Source organism: Nuphar pumila, chromosome 2 (genome assembly GCF_984573655.1).
Source record: "Nuphar pumila chromosome 2, dmNupPumi1.hap1.1, whole genome shotgun sequence".
Taxonomy (NCBI): Eukaryota; Viridiplantae; Streptophyta; class Magnoliopsida; order Nymphaeales; family Nymphaeaceae; genus Nuphar; species Nuphar pumila.
Genome location: NC_143250.1, coordinates 138,717,452 through 138,736,744, shown reverse-complemented (window position 1 = coordinate 138,736,744; position 19,293 = coordinate 138,717,452). Strand labels below are relative to the sequence as shown.

At 36.9% G+C, this 19,293-nt stretch overlaps 1 protein-coding gene across 1 annotated transcript in view; it reads right to left on the bottom strand.

Annotated features, from left to right (window-relative positions):
• Positions 1-19,293, bottom strand: part of LOC149847304 (putative alkaline/neutral invertase D) — a 60,748-nt gene that overhangs the window by 22,677 nt on the left and 18,778 nt on the right. The window contains exon 4 of the mRNA XM_089996923.1: positions 3,094-3,652. Coding sequence (XP_089853049.1) covers positions 3,094-3,652 — 559 coding nt within the window. The remainder of the gene's footprint in view (positions 1-3,093; positions 3,653-19,293) is intronic.

Genomic DNA, 19,293 nt, shown 5'->3' with positions numbered 1-19,293 from the left:
AGTGTTAAAATATGTAATCTCATAGACATGTAATGTTTTATCTCCTTTCTAGTTAGGTTTTTTAGTTTAATTAGTTCTAGTTGAAATACAACTAGGATTAGCCAAACCAGCCCCTCATTGGACTGATTTGGCCTTTACCTTTTTGACTAATTAAACTAAAAATCCTAACTAGAAAGGAGATAAAACATTACATGTCTATGAGATTACATATGAGATATTATATGAGATTGCATATTTTAACAGGAACAAGTGGCATTTGGGGAATTCTCTCTCGGTCACCGACCATCCCCTTAGAAGCGGAGTAGCAGACTCAACTAGCTATTCGAGATATTAAAAACACATGGCATAATAGACCTCTGAACTAGTCTCAGTTGTTTCCACAATTCGTGCCTTGTGCGTACCCGTAAGGCCAACTAATATCGAAACATAAAATTAATCTGTTCTCATTGTTAGTCGAATTGTTTATGCCTGTTGTGGCATTACACTTGTTAGTTAAACTACTTATGTAGTTCTTTACTTGTAATAATTAGCTACTCATGCTAGTTAACTGCACATAATGTTGCTTACATCTTTTGTTGTATCTTTCCTTCAGTTTAGATGTTCTTTGCATATGTTGCTCAGATTTAATTTCTCGCAATTACAAATGCTACCACTATCTTTGATGAAATAAATTGCTTATCTTATGAACGTTCTACTTTATTTATTCTACATTGTCTATTTGTGCACCTACCTGTTTGTTATAAAACTGATCCATTTCATGAGCAGATGGCAAGTAGGACTTTACAGACAGCCGATGGCGCGATGCAACATGGCTCGAGATCACCCTCTTTCTGTTGGCATCCTGGATATTTTTTGTAGATAAGGTTGGTTTGTAAGCTAACGTGCCCAAAATTGTCAACTTGTTTTACTTTCTAAAAAGAAACTATTTTTGCAGATGTCTTGAAAACCAAACCCTGAAATTTGAAAGGTTTTTTATAAATGTTTTCAAAATTTATAAGTTGAAAATTTTGGGGCGTTACAGGTTGTTTTAACCACGAAGGTATGATGCATAATGAATGAATATTTAATAACAAGCTACACTGGATGATTGTTATGCTCGTTGAGTTTTATCATGGTTTGAGTCAGCTTATCAGATGTGTTATGGTCATCGGGTTTTCCTATGGTTTGAGTCAGCTTATCAGATGTGTTATACTCATCGGGTTTTCTTTCAGTTTTAGTCAGATGTATTATGCTCATTTGATTTTCGTATGGTTTAAGCTAGTTTTTCAAATATCTTATGCTCGCTTGGTTTTCTTATGGTTTGAGTCAGCTTATCAAATGTGATATGCTCGCCTGGTTTTTTATAGTTTTAGCCAGCTTATCAGATGTGAACAAGTACGCACCAACCTCATGGGAAGTTTTTGGAACAATTGAGCGAGGCATTTGTCATATGGATCTAAGGATCCCCGACCACGAGGCTTAGGGACAATGGATTCTGATACTTGAGGCAAAGGTAGAGCAAATGTACCTATTGCATGCTCTCAATAAAACTAGCAACCATCTAAACAAAAGCGTAGTGCCTCAATCTACATGGTCAATTCTTGTTTTCACAATGCATAAGATATTAGACTTGGCTAAATGTAATGGAATGTCCCAACTCCCTAATTCAAGATTGTTAGGAGTAAAGGGTCACTTTCTACCATGGCCATAACTTTTTCTCGGAGATTTTGTCAAGCTCCTTACTCGTTGGCAATAACTCACTCGATTTACAAGACAAATTTTCATGGATTCAATATACGTATTTGATTCCATCAATAATCACAAATATACTCACTGCCACTTTCAAGCCAACAACCATAGTTTTGTTTTTAAGATTCTCTCAATGGCCATTTCATGATGGGGTGGCATCTCCATGGATGGTGATTCCAAGCATAAACATTGTGACAAAAGCCCTAGCAAGATCAAAGTCCACAATGGGGCAACCAGAGGTTGTTTGTAGTTGTGATCTTGAGACACGATGAGCAGCTGCCTGCAATGATAAGTGTAATAGTATTAGCAAATAGAAACAAACAGCACGGGTCCCCAACTGCCTTGGGTGGGACAAGCAGGAGGAACAGGTCCGGAGGAAACTCTCTTTAAACTTGAGCAAAGGAAGACAACAGTCTCCTGAGGATTAATTATGGGAAAAAGAAAAATATTTCTATTCCATATGCTAAGGCATAGATTCTTGATTCAGAGTACAAAAGGAGAATTGGTGCATGGAAAGGGAGCAATGGGGCATGAAGAGGGAACTTTGGTCCCAACATTCCGATCCAGCTTGTGAAGGTATCAAGTGAAACCTAGAGGGGCCAAAGGGATGTTAGAGACTGGATATATAAGGCTTAAGGTTAAAGGACCAGGTCCAGTACAGGTGATGAATGTGGCAAACTGATCTGAGGTCCCAACATGGTTTAGATGTGGTCATGATAGTAGTGAAAAATCAACATATCCTAAGGTTGAGGAAAGTAAAAGGTCATTGGAAACATGAACAAGTTGCAATCTTTTTTGAGGGATAAGTTGCATATTTATTAAAAGTGCGAAAGAAGACAAAAATACGTTGAAGATGAATGAATAAATATCAAGATTATCAATGCCATGTAGTCACGATAAGGCTTGATGATGATTTTCCAATGGAATCTAGAGGGGATCAGAACATCTGATAATTCTCATATCAGAGAGGGTTCTCTTCTCCCACATGGTCGCTCCCTCACTGATGACATGCTTATTAATAAAGATTGCATCAAATGATTCATGTATAATGGAAACTAATAAATCATCAAGAAGTACATGATGATTTTTTGATGTAATCAGACTAAATGCTTAGCACCTGACATGTTTCAAATCATATGATCTAGATGTCAATATCTATTTTAATGATGCAGTCGACTATTGTTTATTTCTGTGGACAGAAGAAGCACAAAAAGTACTTCCAAAATCTAAACATTTTCAAGCCATAACTGAGTCATAACTTTCATGTCTTAATTTACATATAAGCTACTAATTGCAAAGAAATAAATCAGTTATGAATCTCAGAATGACCAAAAGAAGTGGTAAATACTGCTTAACTTTCCTAACCTGGCCAAGTTCCTCCATTGTGATAGCTCCACCGGGTATTTTTTGGATCACAGCCTGTCACTATTCGCCATTCATGACTATCTATTGCTGGATATGCTATCTTCATAGGCATTTCTCCCACTAGCTCTTGCCAACGTGCTTCTATAAGATCCATGATAGCCATAGATTGCTCCGGTGTTGCAAGAGATGATAGGATTGCAACACAATTTCCCAATGCAAACCACCGGAAGTCCATCCTGGCGGGACTAACATTTCCAATAAAGTACCCTCCACGAGTTGGCATAAAGTCAAATACCCAGTCTGGGATTGAATCAGGTATAACATTGAACTTGTTAACAGCTGTATGAGAATATTCCTCAGTCTTATAGCGATATATGTCATTCAGTTGCTGGAAATCAAGCCAGAAGTAACTTCTCATATGGTAGCTCAAGGCATGCAACCGTTTTACAATTCGTTCAACAAATTCTTTACCCTCTGTGTCATGTTTAAGCATAGATAAAGCACACCTCAATGCCATGAAGAAGAGTGCTTGAATTTCAATAGGATAACCATATATACCCTGAAAAAAAATATTGCAAAACAAAAAATGCATTTTGAGAACTTTAGAATAGAAAATAACATTGATGTTCAGTATGATATTGTGGAAGAAAATACAGCCGTAATTCAAAAGTTAAATGCAGAATATGTGCCAACAGAAATATGTGGAATTATAAAACAGTCATTAACTGACTACAGATGACAGCAGAGTGACTGACATAGGGAATTAGATAAAATATCATCCGTCTTATTGAAAGAAAAAAAAATTAGTTTCCTGAACTCGAACTAACATGAAATTATTGGATGATAGAAACAATGGTCTCATTCCATGAATATCTAACGTAACTGATTCATGCAATTCAGCAAAGCAGACACCTGAACAGAAAAGAAAATAATAAACTATGGCATGCTAAAGGAGAAAAGAAAAAGGAATAATGATTTCAACAATCCTACAGAAAGGCGAATTTATGTGACGTGACCATTGAAAACACTCTTTTGGTTTAATCTTACATTCAACATAGCTGACATCCAGTTCCTTCATAACCAACCTTTCTCTACTTTTTTCGGGACCAAATATTTGATAAAAAATATCAAGTGCCCATTCATTGAAGGGGCAAAAATAACCAATCTTTGGCTCTACTATTGTGGAAATCCTTAGTGAAGCTGTGGCATCTAGAGACACATCCAACAATTCAAAAGAGAAATAAAAGACTCCATGCTTAGAAACACCAAGGGCTAAAGCTAGAATCAAGCATAGACAACAAACTGCAGCTACAAGAATTAGAACCTGATAAAAAATACACAACCAAAACAAAGTCTTATACTATAATAAGATGCTAAGGATGCAACACAAAATGTATTACAAAAAAAAAACTGATGCAAACATTCATTAAGAAAAAAATGTGAAAAATAAAACCCGATTTCTTTAAAACATTCAGTGACAGACAGACGCATGTGCATGCACACAAGCATACCTCCACCCACCCATATACATACCTACACATAATGTATGAGTAAAGGGTAGGTGCCTGATGCTTTGGAAAGATTGTTTCTATTTTTTCTAAAATCTGACCATACAGATATGATCTACATGTTTGATTTTGTGAGAATCGACTTTTGGATCGTCCGATTCCAACACAAAGTGAGGCTTTTATAAGATTAAAAAATCAACAGTCTACAATTTTAAAAAATAATCAATGCTTAAAAAAACATTTTTTTTCTCAAAAAAAACTTTTTTTTCTCAAAAAAACATGATCCAAGTGTGATTTCCTAGTAAATCGATCACGCAAAACACATCTGTAGGGTCAGATTTTTAAAAAACAACATGAAAACTCTTATCCAAGCTTGGTAGGCATGCAGTAGGCACAAAAAGGGTCAGGCACCTAACCCTTTTCCTATAATGTATATATATATATATATATATATATATATATATATATATATATATATATATATATATATATGTCTTAACATGTATATGTATATGTATACATATATACATATATATATATATATATATGTATATACATATATATACTTGTATATATATTATATTGTATTTTAAACTTTTTATTCCTTTTTTTCTTACTTTTTCCATTTTTGAGCTTGGTCAACCATAGGTTGAATAGCCATTGGGACTAGTCCAACGGCTAGAAATCTAGCCATTGGACTAGCTCCAACGGCTACAATGGGCTCTCTTTTGAGCCCATTTTGGCCCTCATGTGTATGTGTATGTATATAAAGGGGATGAATCCCCTCATTCTTGCAATGATTTTATAAGCATATTTGAAAGATCAATAAATATTACTTTATATTTGAGAGTGTTCTGTGTATGCTCATTGTGGGTGTTGTGAGTGTGCTCTTTATGCTCACTTTTGTGTATGTCCATTTGGGATTTATATTGGTGGACATTTATGTTTTGGAGACTCTCATTTCATGACATGGTATCAGAGCTTTGGTGATTGTGTGTTGCTCTTTTTGTTGTTCGACATTCAAGTGTTTATGAGATCATGATTTGCCTTCTTGGAAGATTTGGTTCTTTTGGCACACACTATCCAAAGAAGTTTGTGCTGCATGATCGTGGGATCAAGTGATCGTGCTCATTCTCCATTTCTTTATTTACTCTCTCTCACCACTTCCCTTTCTCTCTCTATCTCACTCTCCTATATTCTTTTTTGTAATCATGGATGAAAAGGAAAGTGTCACTGTCATGCCTATCAAACTCAATGATACCAACTACATTATGTGGGCTTCTACTATGAAGCATCACATATGGGGCAAGGGATTGCGGGGCTTAGTTGATGGATCTGATTCGGAACCTAAACTAAACTTCACTAAAGAAGAGAATGGAAAGGAAGTAGCTCTTTTAGATGGTGAAAAAACCAAAGCTATATTTGAATATGAAAAGAGCGAAGAATGTGATATGCCAAAATAATGTTATTAAGATATGTGTATTCATATATATTCATATACTCGTATATGAATATATAAATATATATAAACCGAAATACCCATCAAGGGTATTTTGGTCTTTTCACAAGATAGGCATCAGCCCATTAGGGGCTGATACTTTTAGCTTTTTGTATTTTTTATTTTTGTTCTTTTTCACTTTTTTATTGTCCTTTTGTGATAAGGACAACTCCATATAGCTGTTGGAGTTGTTGGGTGCAGCCTAGGGGTGGCAATTTCTGACACAACCCGCTTTTTAGCCGGGTTCGGGTTTGTCTTAAATGGGTTCGTGTCGTAAACGGGTCAACCCGCCTAACCCGTTTATTAAACGGGTCAGGTTCGTGTTAGGGGTATGCCAACCCGTTTAATAAACGGGTTAGGCAAGCGGGTCAACCCGTTTACCCGAACTCGACCCGCCAACCCGTCCGCTAACCCCGCCCGCCAACCCGTAAACTTTTCAATGTAAAACCCTGAACCCGACCCGCCAACCCGCCCGCTAACCCGCCAACCCGTTTACCCAACCCGACCCGTTTATTAAACGGGTTAACCGTATCGTGTCGGGTTACCCGTTTAATAAATGGGTCGGGTTTCAGTTTGTCACAGCCGACCCGTTTAATAAACGGGTCGGGTTCGTGTTGAGGTATGCTGACCCGCCGACCCGACCCGATTGCCACCCCTAGTGCAGCCCCAACAGCCATATGAGGCTGCCCCATATGCCTCCTCATGTATTATAAATAGGCCTTGTATTCTCAACTCATTTTTTATGAGTAATTGTATGCAATAACAAATTGTTAGACCCTTGTGTGGGTGGTTTGATGATTCAATCAAGTATTCTACTTTATCAAAAATGTATTCTTGCATGTTCATTGGATTCAATCCATTTCATTACATGGTATCATAGCTTTAGTGGTCCGAAAGCAATTTTAGAGGAAAGTTCGTGACAATATCAAGAGGATCGTGAGCTTGGCGAATACAACAAATCATGGATTGTTGCATCGGGAAGCATGCCATCTGTCAAGAAAGTTTTGTATTACTTTCTTTTTCTCTCTCTCTTCTTCCCCCCACTCTCTCTTTCTCTACCTTTTCTCTTCTTCACTGTAAAGAAATGAAGAATGAGAAGGAAGTTATAGTCTACATTCTTGTACGCCTAAACAATACAAACTATGTGATGTGAGCATCCATAGTAAAACACAAAATATGAAAAAAAAGACTATGGGGTTTGGTGGAGGGTACCGAAAAAGAGCCTAAGCTCATTCTTACAAAAATTGAGAATGGGAAGGAGGTTGTTCATCAAGGAGAGAAAATGAGTAAAGCCGTTTTTGACCATGAAAAGAAATGGAAAGAATAGAGGATGGGCCATTCCAAAATAATTGGATGGCTTATCAATAGTGTAGACATCTATTAATGTTCTCGCTTGGTGAAATTTGATTTCGCTAGTGATGCGTGAAAATATCTTAAAGACATATATAGTCTTAAAGATATTGCACACATATGCAATGTTCAAAACAAGGTGAGAACCATGACTCAAGGAGAGATGAGCATTAGAGAATAATACAACAAACTCTCTCTTCTTTGGGATGAATTGACTCTTCTTGATCCAAAGTAGCATTGCCCACAAGACGTAGAACTCTGTAAAAATCAAATTAAAACGGAGCATTTCTACCAATTTATTAATGGGCTTGGACCCGAATTTGAAAGAACCAAGTCGGCTTTCCTTCATAGAGGAGGTATTTCTTCTATAGTAAAAACTATTAAAGAATTGACTATGGAAGAGAATACATTAAATAATCTTTTCGCTTTAAAAGATGAAGAATCTGTGCTTGCCATGTCAAAGCCCGAAAATCATATTAGAAGCTACAAACCTCCTAATTTTGTAAAAAATGAGAATGGAAGAAACCTCAACAACTACGAGAGGAATGAGAAGAGGGGTGATCATGGATACAAAAAAGGTGAAAAGATAATTTGTTATCATTGTTACGAACCGAGACATATCAAGCCTTTTTGCCCCAAAAGAAAGAAGGATGATCATAAAGAAAGAGTTGCTTCAGTTGAAATGAGTGAGATAGATGACTCAAAGTGCATTGGCTCGCTCTCTTTGGCTCAACTAATGGAGGCGCTACAACCCATGCTTAAAACTCAAGCTCTGTCTTTTTCGAGAGCGGTCATATCTACAAGTGGTGACCATGGTAAGACCTCTTGGATCCTTGACTCAGGTGCTTCCTTTCATATGACATCAAATGAGTCCATATTATCCGAATGTAGGTTTAACCCAAATGACTCTTATGTTTCAATTGCCGATGGAAAGTCCTTAAAAATCAAAAGTCCTGGGATTTTTCAAAAACATCCAATTTTTCACATACCAAATATTAGAGTAGTACCAAAATTGAATTTAAATCTTTTATCAATTTCTCAAATTACGGACCATGGTTGCAAAGTACTATTTTCATCTAATGATTGTATAATACAGGATTTCCAGTTCGAGAAGCCGATTAGGCGAGGCCATAGAAGAGGAATCTCTATGTCGTGGACAATCTTGAGTTACCAAAACAACGGTTTTGTAATTTTGTGGAAAAGAAAGATATATAAATTTGGCACAAAAGACTAGGACATCCTAACGGAACAAAATTACACTTGTTTTCATTTCTTTCAAATTATAAAGAAAAAGATTTTGTGTGTGAAGATTGCATTCTTGGCAAAATGAAATCTTCGCCCTTTAGACCAAGACATTTTATAACTAAGAACCCATTTGAGTTAATACATTCGGATGTATGGGGATGGGCTCCAGTCGTATCCAAAGGAGGGGTATCCTATTATGTTGTGTTTGTAGATGACTATAGTAGACATTTTTGAATATTTTTTCTAAAACAAAAATCGAAAGTATTTGAGTGTTAAAAAAATTCATTGTTATATTAAGAATCAATTTAAAACTAATATTAAAATCTTTAGAACCGATAACGAGGGAGAATTTGTATTAAAAGAGTTCGAAAACTATCTTGACCTAAATGGGATTACTCACAAAAAATCGTGTTCATACACTCAACAAAATGACTAGCCGAGAGAAAACATAGACACATTATTGAAACCACTAAAACACTTCTTGTGTCTAGAAATGTTCCAAAAGCTTTTTGGGCCGAAGCCGCTCTTACAACAGTCTATTTGATAAATAGAATGCCTTTCAAAAACATTGAAAATATCTCTCCTATTGAAAAACTTTTTAAAACATCTTCCGATTATAAAAGGTTAAGAGTCTTTGGATGCAAATGCTTTGTCCTTACCAATAAAAATGACAAACTTTCTCTAAAAGCAATCCCTTGTGTTTTTTTAGGCTATGGCAAAAGCCAAAAGGGATATAGATGTTATGACATTGAAAGAAACAAATTGTATGTTTCTCAAAATGTCACTTTTCTTAAAAATGAAATTGGTTTTTGCAAGAAAAAATCCAAGAAAATTGTGACTACTCGTTTCTGTTTGACCTTGTCAATGAACATGAACGACGTGATTCATGACACACGTGAGAGTAGAAATGAAGACATCAATAATGCAAGTGAGAATGTTAATGGGGGTCTTATTGATATAAACCCATCACATAATGATATACAAACCTATGTTCGACGTACCGAAGATCATCCACCATGTGCTTTAGAAAGATACTCTCAAAATCAAGAAGTAGATTATTCTAGTCTTAGAAAATCCATAAGAATTTCAAAAGCCCCTAGTAGATTTGTAGCCTATGACTCCTTTGAACCAAGGTATAGGTCATGCCTAATGGCTATACACTGATATTCCGAACCACAATCTTATCATGAGGCTAAACATCATCTAGAATGGATTAAGGTCATGAATGATGAATTAGAAGTCTTGGAAAAAAAAAACTTGGAAAATCCAAAACTACCTAAAGAAGAAAAACTATAGGATGTAGATGGGTCTACAAGATAAAAATCAAATGCGATGGAACATTAGAGCGATACAAAACCAGGTTAGTAGCCAAGGGATATAGTCAAGAATATGGAATTGACTACAATGAGACATTTGCCCCAATTGCTTGAATAACAACTGTTAGAACTCTCATTGCTATAGCCTCAATTAAAAAATAGCTTATATTCCAAATGGATGTAAAGAATGCATTTTTAAATGATAATCTAGACGAAGAAGTTTATATGGATCCCCCACCAGGTTTGGACCTAGCACATGGGAAAACCCTTCAGTTACACAAAGCCTTGTATGGCTTGAAACAAGCTCTCAAAGCTTGGTATGATAGATTCAGCAATGTAATGACACAACTTCATTTTAAAACTTGTTTTACTGACACCACATTGTTTGTTAAGTCTTCCAATGCAGGGACGGAGATCTTACTACTTTACGTAGATGATATGATAATCATATGAGGTGATACACAGGGAGTTAATTATATCAAAGATGTACTTAAAGCCAACTTTGATATGATAGATTTTTATTTTTTGCGTTATTTTTTTAAAATAGAAGTTGCCTACTCACCTCATGGTTATTTTTTTTCACAGAGATCATAGATAGATCAGGACTCTCGGATGAAAAACGGGTTGATACTCTGAAAGTCAAAAATGCCAAAATGAAGAAAGATGATGGCGAGCCTCTACAAGATCCAACCCTCTACAAACGAATGATTGGAGTTTTATCTTATCTTTTCATTACTCATCCTGATATCTCTTATGTTATTCATTCTGTTAGCCAATTTCAACATGCTCTCACAACAGTACGTATGAGTGTTGTAATGAGAAATGTTAGATATATTAAAAATTCCATTAATCACAAACTATTTTTATCATCCTTTTCCTCGTTAGAAACCATTGCATATTCTGATTATGACTGGGGAGGGGATGCAAATGATAGACGCTCAAACACTAGTTTATGTATGTTTGTAAGTGATTCATTAATTTCATGGCGATATAAAAAAACAGCAGAAAGTGTCCCTCTCCTCCACTGAAACTGAGTATCGTGCCATGAAATCGATCACATCTAAGTTAGTATGGGTGCAGCAACTTCTAGAGGATCTGGGAATTCACATTGCAGAATCCTCCAGACTATGCTATGGCAACAAGAGTGCGGTCTACATTGCAAGCAATCATACATTTCATGAGAGGACAAAGCATATTGAAATGGATTGCCATTATGTTCAGAAAGAATTTCTGAAGAAGATCATCACATTGCCTTACGTTCCCTCAGAATACCAACTAGTAGATTTCTTCACTAAAGAGCTTTCGTCACCTCGGTTGTCCCACCATGAGTTTGAGGGGGGTGTTAAGATATAAGTATTCATATATAGTCATATATGAATATATAAATATGTGTAAACTAAAATACCCATCAAGGGTATTTCGATCTTTTCACTAGATAGGCGTCAACCCATTAGGGGTTGATACTTTTAACTTTTTGTATTTTACTTTTAACTTTTTGTATTTTGTATTTTTGTTCTTTTTCACTTTTTATTTTGTCCTTTGTTGGAGCTGTCCCAACAGCCATATCGGGCTGCCCATGTGCCTCCTCCAATGTTATAAATAGGCATTCTTAGGCCTTGTATTTTCAACTCATTTTTTGTGAGTAACTCTATGCAATAACAAATCGTTAGACCCTTGTGTGGGTGGTTTGATGATTCAATCAAGTATTCTACTTGATTGAAAGTGTGCTCTTGTATGTTCATTGGATTCAATCCATTTCATTACAAATGTCTTGGCTCATTAATAGTGTAGATATTAAGAAATGCTCTAGTCTCGCCAAGTTTGAGCATGCCAACAATGCATGAGAATATCTTAAGAAAATGTATTTCTTTAAAGATATTGCACATGTGTGCAATTTACAAGATAAAGTTCGTACTATGACACAAGGAAATAAGAATATTAGAGAACACTGCAATGAATTATCCGAACTTTAGGAGGAATTGACTCTCCTTGAACCCAAGTGGCATTGCCGTCAAGATACTGAGCTCTAATAAAGACAAATTGATATGAAGTATTTTTATCAATTCATAAATAGGCTAAGACCCAAATTTGAGCCACTAAGTCGGCTCTTTTACATAGAGGTAAGGGTCCCTCTATTGTTGATACTATCAAAGAATTAAGCATGAAGGAAAATAGGTTGAAAAGATGTTCAACCAGAAATGAGAAAAAATCCGTTTTGGCTGTGTCTAGGCTGAGTTACTACACTCGTTCTTACAAACCACTTCATTGGAAACAAAGTAATGAACATGATAAATCTTATTGGAAACAAGGCAATGATTATCGCAAGATAAAAGTTACTTGTCATTATTGCCATGAATCAAGACATGTTAGGCCTATGTGTCCTAAACTAAAAAGAAGGGAAGGCAAGCAAGTGACTTCGGTTGAGGAATCACTAACTCAAGAGCAACTAAGGACAACTCATCTCAAGATACATCCATTGACATTGCTAAGTCCTTGCCATAATTAATAGAAGTTCTTTAACTTCTTCTCAAAGAAGCATCTTCTACAATGGGAGTTGCAGTCTCATCCTTCTCCAATGTCGGTTAGTTTCCTTGGCTCCTTGATTCTGGTGCATCGTTTCACATGACCTCAAATGTTGATATCTCATTCGAATATCATACTAACTCAAATGTGTCTAATGTTTTCACTGTTGATGGCGCATCTCTTGAAATTCGAGGAATAAGAAATTTTGAAAAGGATCTTCAAAACTCAAAAAAGATTTCAATTCTAAAAATTAGATATATTTCCAAATTGAATTTAAACATTTTATCCGAATCTCAAATATCAGACCATGGTTGTGATATCTCCTTATCATCAAATATTTGTTGGATGCAGGATCGCCAATCAAGGGAACTGAATGGGCAAGGCCATAGAGAAGGCATCTAATACATGGACTTTTGAAGATACCTAAAAATACTTTTTGTTGTAATGTCCAAAAGTTAGATTTAGACTTATGGCATAATTAGGACATCCTCATGTATCTAAAGTTTCATATTTTTCTAAATTTAGAAAATTTTCGTAACATTAATGAATTTACTTGTGATGATTGTATTCTTGGTAAAATGAAGAAATTACCTTTTTGGAAAAGAACTTTTATCTCTACTAGACCACTTGAGTTAGTTCATTTAGATGTTTGGGGTCAGACACCAGTTACTTCAAAAGGTTGATATGCATATTATGTGATTTTTGTAGATGATTTCTCTAGATATACTTGGATTTAATTTCTTAAACATAAATCTGAAGTTTTCATGACTTAGTAAAGAATAGGTTTGGCAATAAGATTTCCATTTTTCATTCCGACTCAAGGAAAGAATTTTTATCAAAAGAATTTAAAGAATACCTCATTTTATATAGCATTATTCATCAAAGATCTTGCCCACACACACCACAAAATCTTGCCAAAAGGAAACATAGGCACATTGTAGAAACTACAAGAACCTTACTTATTGCTAGTCATGTGCCTAAAGTTTTTGGGGAGAAGCAGCTTTAACTACGGTGCATCTTATCAACAGAATGCCATCCTCATCATTACAAAATATCTCTCATGTTGAGAAACTTTTTAAAATTACTCCAAACTACTCTAGATTGAGAATTTTTTGTTTTTAATGTTTTGTTTTATCCACAACAAAAATGATAAATTTTCACCTAGGGTTGTTCCTTGTGCCATTTTTGGATATGCTTGTAGAAGGAAGGTGTGATGAGCAGTTACCTGGGTAGAGAGAGAGAGAGAGAGAGCTGCACAAAAGGAACTTGTTAACTCACATTATTAGGGTTTCTCTCTATGTTAAATAGAGAGAGGCTAAAAAGAATAAATTACATCTAAGCCCATTATTAAAACAAAATTTCAAATAACCTCTAATATAAAAAGACTTAAAACTTAAAACCACCTATTCTCAACACTCCCCCTCAAGCTGGAGCATAGATATCAATCATGCTCAGCTTGTCACAACATTTTGAGAAATTTGGTCTAGCAAGAGGCTTTGTAAACATATATGCAACTTGGTCTTCCGACTTTAGATATTTGGTAGTGATATGACCAACTTGAACCATATCTCTTACATAGTGGCAATCAACCTCAATGTGCTTTGTTCTCTCATGAAAGACAGGATTGTTCGCTATATATGTTGCAGCCTTGTTATCACACATCATGGTCATAGGAGAGGAAACCTTCACCTGAAGATCATGAAGAACAGTACGAACCCACATCAATTCAGCAGTTGTTTGGGCCATAGCCCGATATTCTGATTCGGCACTCAACCTAGAAACCACATTTTTGTTTCTTACTTCTCCAAGAAATCAAGTTGTCTCCCAGAAATACACAGAATCCTGTGGTAGATTTTCTATCCACTACAGATCCTGCATAGTCAGCATCAGAATAGGCCACTATCTCCAGAGTTTCACCTTTCCTGAACAATAACCCATTTCCAGAAGAAGATTTTAGATATCTGAGAATCATTATAGCTGCATTCCAGTGTATCTTAGTTGGTTTGTCCATAAACTGGCTAACTTTGCTTACTGCTAAAGCAATATCTGGCCTGGTCACAGTTACATACAGTAGCTTCCCTACTAGGGAGCGATAGCTTTTGCTATCAACAGGTTTTGACCCTTCTTCAAACAACTGAACTTTATGGTCCATGAGAATATTAGTTGGTTTAGCTCCCAACATTCTCGTTTTCTTTAATAAGTCAAGAACATACTTCCGTTGAGACAAAACCATCCCTTCGCGGCTCCTGGCAACTTCTATACCCAGAAAATATCTAAGTGAACCAAGATCTTTTGTAACAAAGTGTTTTTGAAGATGAGCCTTTGTGGCTTCAATAACTTTCACATCATCTCCTGTAAGAATGATGTCATCCACATATACCACCATAACAACTATGCCAGAGTTAGTTTTCTTGATAAATAGGGTATGATCTGTTGCTGACCTATTTAAGCCAAAGTGTGACATCACTTCAAACAACTTTTGAAACCATGCACGAGGACTTTGTTTCAAGCCATAAATGGTCTTTCTCAATCTACACACCTTCTGACACTCCCCCTTAACCTCGAATCCTGGAGGTTGTTGCATGTAAACGGTCTCAGATAGATCCCCATATAGAAATGCATTTTTCGCATCTAATTGATACAAGCTCCAACCATGCTGAACAACTACTGAGAGAACAAGACGAATGGTACCCATCCGTGCAACAGGAGAAAAGGTTTCAAAGAAATCAATACCATATGTCTGAGTATACCCTTTTGCTACTAATATGGCCTTATACCTTTCAATAGAACCATCAGATTTGTACTTTATTGTATATACCCATTTACATCCAACAATGTTGGCATCTGCTGAGGAATCAACTAGATCCCATGTATACTGAGATACTAAAGCATTTATTTCTTCTTGCATGGCCAGCTTCCAGCGGTTATCACGCTTTGCCTGTTGATAGTTCAGAGGAATAGTTTCAGCAGATAAGGCTGAAATAAAAGTTTTCATCTGATTTCCAATTCTAGCATCAGAGACAAAATGAGATATGGGATATAAGGTACATTGTCGTGTCCCCTTGCGTAGAGCAATAAGCCTGTTATCATCATCATGAAGATCACTATTGTCAGTAGAACTTACCTCAGGGGAAGAAGAAGATGAAGGCACTTGTGGAGGTGGAGCTCTACACACATATACCAATGGAGGATTATTGAATCTGGAAGAGGATGAAGTTTGGTTCGGTAATGAGGGCACAGATTCCAAAGGAAAAGGAGGTGTAGGTAATGGAAAAGACTCAGCTGGATCAACCTGCAGCGGAGAACCGGTACTAGAGTAATATGGAGTGGATTCCAAGAAAGATACATCGGCACTGACATACTCTCGGCGAGAAATAGGATCATAACATCGATATCCCTTTTGATTTTTGGGATAACGTATAAACATGCATTTTGTAGCTTGAGCAGCTAATTTATCACGGTCAGGGTCGAGTTTGTGTACAAAACAAACACATCCAAATATTTTGGGTGAGAAAGAAAAGAGTGAGGCATTAGGTTTTAGGATATGTAATGGAATTTGATCACCCACAGAAGACGAAGGCATGCGGTTGATCAGATAGCAAGCAGTGGTAATCGCATCACCCCAGTATAACGCAGGAACATTGGATTGAATCATAATGGTCCGGGCAACATCAATCAGGTGCCGATGTTTTCGCTCAGCCACCCCATTTTGTTGAGATGAATAGGCACAGGAAGTTTGGGGTTGGATGTCATGATCTTGGTAAAATTGTAACAAAACTTTTGATTTAAACTCAAGAGCATTATCAGTGCGAACAATCTTGACAATAGATTCAAATTGAGTTTTTATTTCAAGAATTAAGGATTTGATAATACTTGGAACTTTAGATCGTTCTTTTATTAAAAACACCCATGACAACTTAGAGAAATCATCAATAATAACAAGATAATATTGACACTGAGTCCTAGTAGGAATCTTACTAGGACCCCATACATCTGCATGAAGAAGTTCAAAAACTTTATTACTAGACTGACTCTGACTCGAAGGAAACGAACTTCGATGATGCTTGCCCAGCTGACATGCTTCACACTGAAATGATGTAGTGGAAGGAATTTGAGGAAAGATAGACCGAAGCTTTGACAATGAAGGATGACCAAGACGACAATGCCACTGAACAAGACTGAATGAGTGTTCCACTGCAGCATGAACATTACCCACTGGATGATGTCTACAATTTTGTTCTTTTGTAAGGCAACTGACAGATAGTAAACTTTGAGGAAAGTTTGGAGAATGAAGAACATTTTTCAACTGTAAGGAGCAGGATATAGAAATATTTCTCTGACCAACAACTGGAGAGGAACTCCCATCGGCTAATGAGACTCCTCGATGAACACTAATATCCTTTAGATCTGAAAAAACAAGTGAATTTCCACACAAGTCTCTGGATGCACCAAAGTCAATAATCCACTTACTGTCAGTCGGATGAAGATGATTTCTTGTTGAGTAGGCAACACCAGTTACAGGAGGAGTGGAACTCAAAGGACGAAGAGCTATCAACTCATCATATTCAGCACGACTGAGGGTGATACTACTGTCACTTGCAGAGATATTATCCTGTACATTTGTTGCCTCGATAGTAGTAACATTTGTTTTAGGAGCATATGACTTTGATGAAGAAGAGGTTGGCCGACCATGCTTATCCCAACAACGATCTTCTAAATGTCCAGATTTTCCACAGAATGTACATTGAAGCTTTTCTCTGCCTCTCATACCACGTTCACGACCTCGTCCTCTGATATTCTGAATATTTCCACGCCCATAACCAGATGAGACAACAAGAGCAGATGACTGAGTCAAAGGCTGAGATTGTGGAAGAGAGATCGCAAATCTACTCAGACGATTGTATGCATCAGCAAGAGTAGGAACATCTGATCTAGTCAACATTTGAACTTTTACAACAGAAAATTCTGAAGAGAGACCTGTAAGAAAGCGAGCAACCATGTATTGTTCTTGATGATCCTTTTGCTTCGAGCAACAAAGAGGCCTGTGAGCATTAAGTCTTTCAAACGCAGCTTTGTCAGAGGCATAGTACTGGGCCAAGGTCTGATCTCCCTGCTGGAAATTATATATCTCCTGTTCGACTTGCAGGATACGACTCACATTAGTTTCTTGTGAGTATGTATCACGAAGATTGTCCCACATCAGTTTGACTGTATTATAGTAGATCAATCCATCTGCAATATGGGGTTCGACACTATTCATGATCCATGACATAACTATGTCATTATCTTCATCCCAAGTAACATATTTTCCCAATTTTTCAGTGGGTTCGTCTTCCAACAAAATGTGTTTTCGATGATGTCCAGATACCGACATCATAAAAGTTTTGGACCATCTAGCATAGTTGGTTTCATTCAACCTTATAGAAGAGTCGTACGAGAAGGGATTGGCAAAAGCCTTATACTCACCAATATGTTCAATTTTGGAATCACATTTCGAAGTTTCAGCCATACTGAAGATGTAATTAAAAAAAAATCAAATTCCCTCACTTGAACAAGTGTTATAATCACGCGTCAGGCAATGTGACAACCAGTAAAGAGCATCAGCCCACGAACAGGAAGAGAGCAGGGAATCACACCTGTTGTTTCCACGACAGAAAACAACAACCCACAAATATGTAATTTTTTTTCCTCAACACAGCCACAACATGGAATCACGCCTGCTGTTTATGACACCAAAAAAAAAAAACAACCCACAAACAGGAAATTTTCCAACACAGCAGGGAATCACGCCTGCTGTTTCCACGACAGAAGGATAACTGAAACTACCATGCTTCTTTCACAGCACGCATGAAAAAAAAATGACACAACAGGTAATCACGACTTCTGAAATCCATATTCTGAAATAAAACAACCAACTAAAATCCAGGGAATCACGACCATTGCTGCTCCCAAACAAATCACAACCACCGATAATATGCAAACACAGAAAAGGAATCACGACAACAGCTGCTCTCCAAACATATAAGGCTCGACAGCACCATTGCTACTCCAAACAAATCACAACCAATAATGTCACGGCAGGAAAGGAATCACGGCAGGAGCTCAAGACAGCACAGGAATCACGACAGCACGCAACAGCATGCAGCACACAAAAGGAAAGGAATCACGATAGCACGCAACAGCACGCAGCACGCAATAAGCACGCAACAACACAGGAATCACGACAGCACGCAACAACACAGGAGATTGAAATTTCTGCTGCTCCCAATCAGCAAGAAATCACGACAGAAATCACAAAAAAATATCGCGACAGGAGCTCAAGGGTTACGACTCCACATCTGCTCCCTTAGATCTGATGACAGATCTAGGTCACATCCTAGATCTGTTATCAGATCTTCCACGACAGAAAGAACAACAAACCTGATTAACAGGGAAGTTTTCTCGTTGGTGAAGATCAATCCATATTGATTACGCTCCCCAGATCGAAGGTGCTCTGATACCATGTAGAAGGAAGGTGTGATGCGCAGTTACCTGGGTAGAGGGAGAGAGAGAGAGAGAGAGAGAGAGAGAGAGACGGTTGCACAAAAGGAACTCATTAACTCACATTATTAGGGCTTCTCTCTATGTTAAATAGAGAGAGACTAAAAAGAATAAATTACATCTAAGCCCATTATTAAAACAAAATTTCAAATAACCTCTAATATAAAAAGGCTTAAAACTTAAAACCACCTATTCTCAACAATGCTGATAACCAAAAGGT